The following is a 1,408-nucleotide window of genomic DNA, read 5'->3' on the forward strand; positions in this document are numbered from 1 at the left end:
TAGTTATATAATAAAAAGAAAATAATATAAATTTAATTTATTAGTATAATTAAACAATACAAAAAACGCCATCATGCAGCAGCAGCTGCTGCCTGTGCTGCAGCAGCAGCAGCTGCGGTCTGATAACGAGCAGCGGTGGAAGTTGCTGCTGCTGCTGCTGCTGTTGCTGCTGTTGCTGCTGCTGCTGCTGCTGCTGCTGCTGCTGCTGCTGAGGAAAGAAAGGCAGCAGCAACTTCCACAGCTCCTCGCCGACAACGAGGCGCACATCATCGCACTCACCATGCTGCTGCTGCTGCTGCTGCTGCTGCTGCTGCTGCTGCTTCTGCTGCTGCTGCTGCTGCTGCTGCTGTAGAGGCAGCAGCAGGCGGCCTATGAGGAGAGCTCCTGCTGCTGCTGGAGCTACAAACAGCTGCTGCGGCAGCAGCAAACCGCATTTGTTTCTACAGCCACCTGCTGCTGCTTCTGCATAGCTGCTGCTGCTGCTGCTGCTGCTGCTGCTGCTGTTGCTGTTGCTGCTGCTGTTGCTGCTCGTGTTGCTGCTGCAGATATTCTCGTCAGGTAAGGAATCTTGAGACTCTTGCTGCTGCTGCTGCTGCTGCTGTTGCTGCTGCTCCTGCTTATGCGTGGGCTCGCAGCCTGCAGCAGCAGCAGCAGCAGCAGCAGCAGCTGCTGCTGCTGCTGCAGCAACTGTTGGTGGCAGCAGCATTGCTGCAACAGCCCTAGGGATACCATCGATAAGAGGATGCCGTTTCTTTAAAAGGCAGCTGCTGCTGCTGCTGCTGCTGCTGCTGTTGCTGCTGCTGCTGCTGCTGCGCGAGGCTGCTGCTGCTGCCTCTTCTGCGTCCCGCTGCCGCTGCAGCAGCAGCAGCAGCCACTGGGTCTCCATTGCTGCGCTGCTGCGAGCAGCAGCAACAGCACAACGAAACCTACCGCACAGCTGAGCAGCAGCAGATCGAGCTCGCTTGCTGCTGCTGCTGCTGCTGCTGCTGTTGCTGCTGCTGCTGTGCGCACGGTGCTGCTGCTCTAGCCAACGCAGAGACGCAAGACCTGTACTGTCTGCTGCTGTTGCTGCTGTTGCTGCTGCTGCTGCTGTTGCTGCTGCTGCTGTTGGTGCTGCTGCTGCTGCTGCTGCATGCGAAGCTATAAAGGCAGAGTAATCATCGCCCACCTCTGAACCCTCGGACCTGCAGCAGCAGCAGCAGCAGCAGCAGCAAAAGCAGCAGCAGCAAAAGCAGCAGCAGCAGCAGCAAATGCACGTGTATCGGTAAAAGCAGCAGCAATTTCAGGAGTAGCAGCAGCAGCAACAGCAGTAGCAGCAACAGCAGCAGCAGCAACAGCAGCAGCAGCAGTCCTAGAGTACCGAATGTGCAGCAAGAGAGAAAAATAAGTACAAATACAGCAGCAGCAG

At 56.5% G+C, this 1,408-nt stretch overlaps 1 protein-coding gene across 1 annotated transcript in view; it reads right to left on the bottom strand.

Annotated features, from left to right (window-relative positions):
• Nucleotides 1-49: 49 nt before the first annotated feature.
• Nucleotides 50-1,408, bottom strand: part of EMH_0015540 (uncharacterized protein) — a gene marked incomplete at both ends in the record, with an annotated part of 3,192 nt that continues 1,833 nt past the window's right edge. The window contains one exon of the mRNA XM_013500430.1: nt 50-1,184. Coding sequence (XP_013355884.1) covers nt 50-1,184 — 1,135 coding nt within the window. The remainder of the gene's footprint in view (nt 1,185-1,408) is intronic.

The sequence above is a fragment of the Eimeria mitis genome, genomic scaffold (assembly GCF_000499745.2).
Source record: "Eimeria mitis Houghton genomic scaffold, Emh_scaff540, whole genome shotgun sequence".
In the NCBI taxonomy this organism is placed as follows: Eukaryota; Apicomplexa; class Conoidasida; order Eucoccidiorida; family Eimeriidae; genus Eimeria; species Eimeria mitis.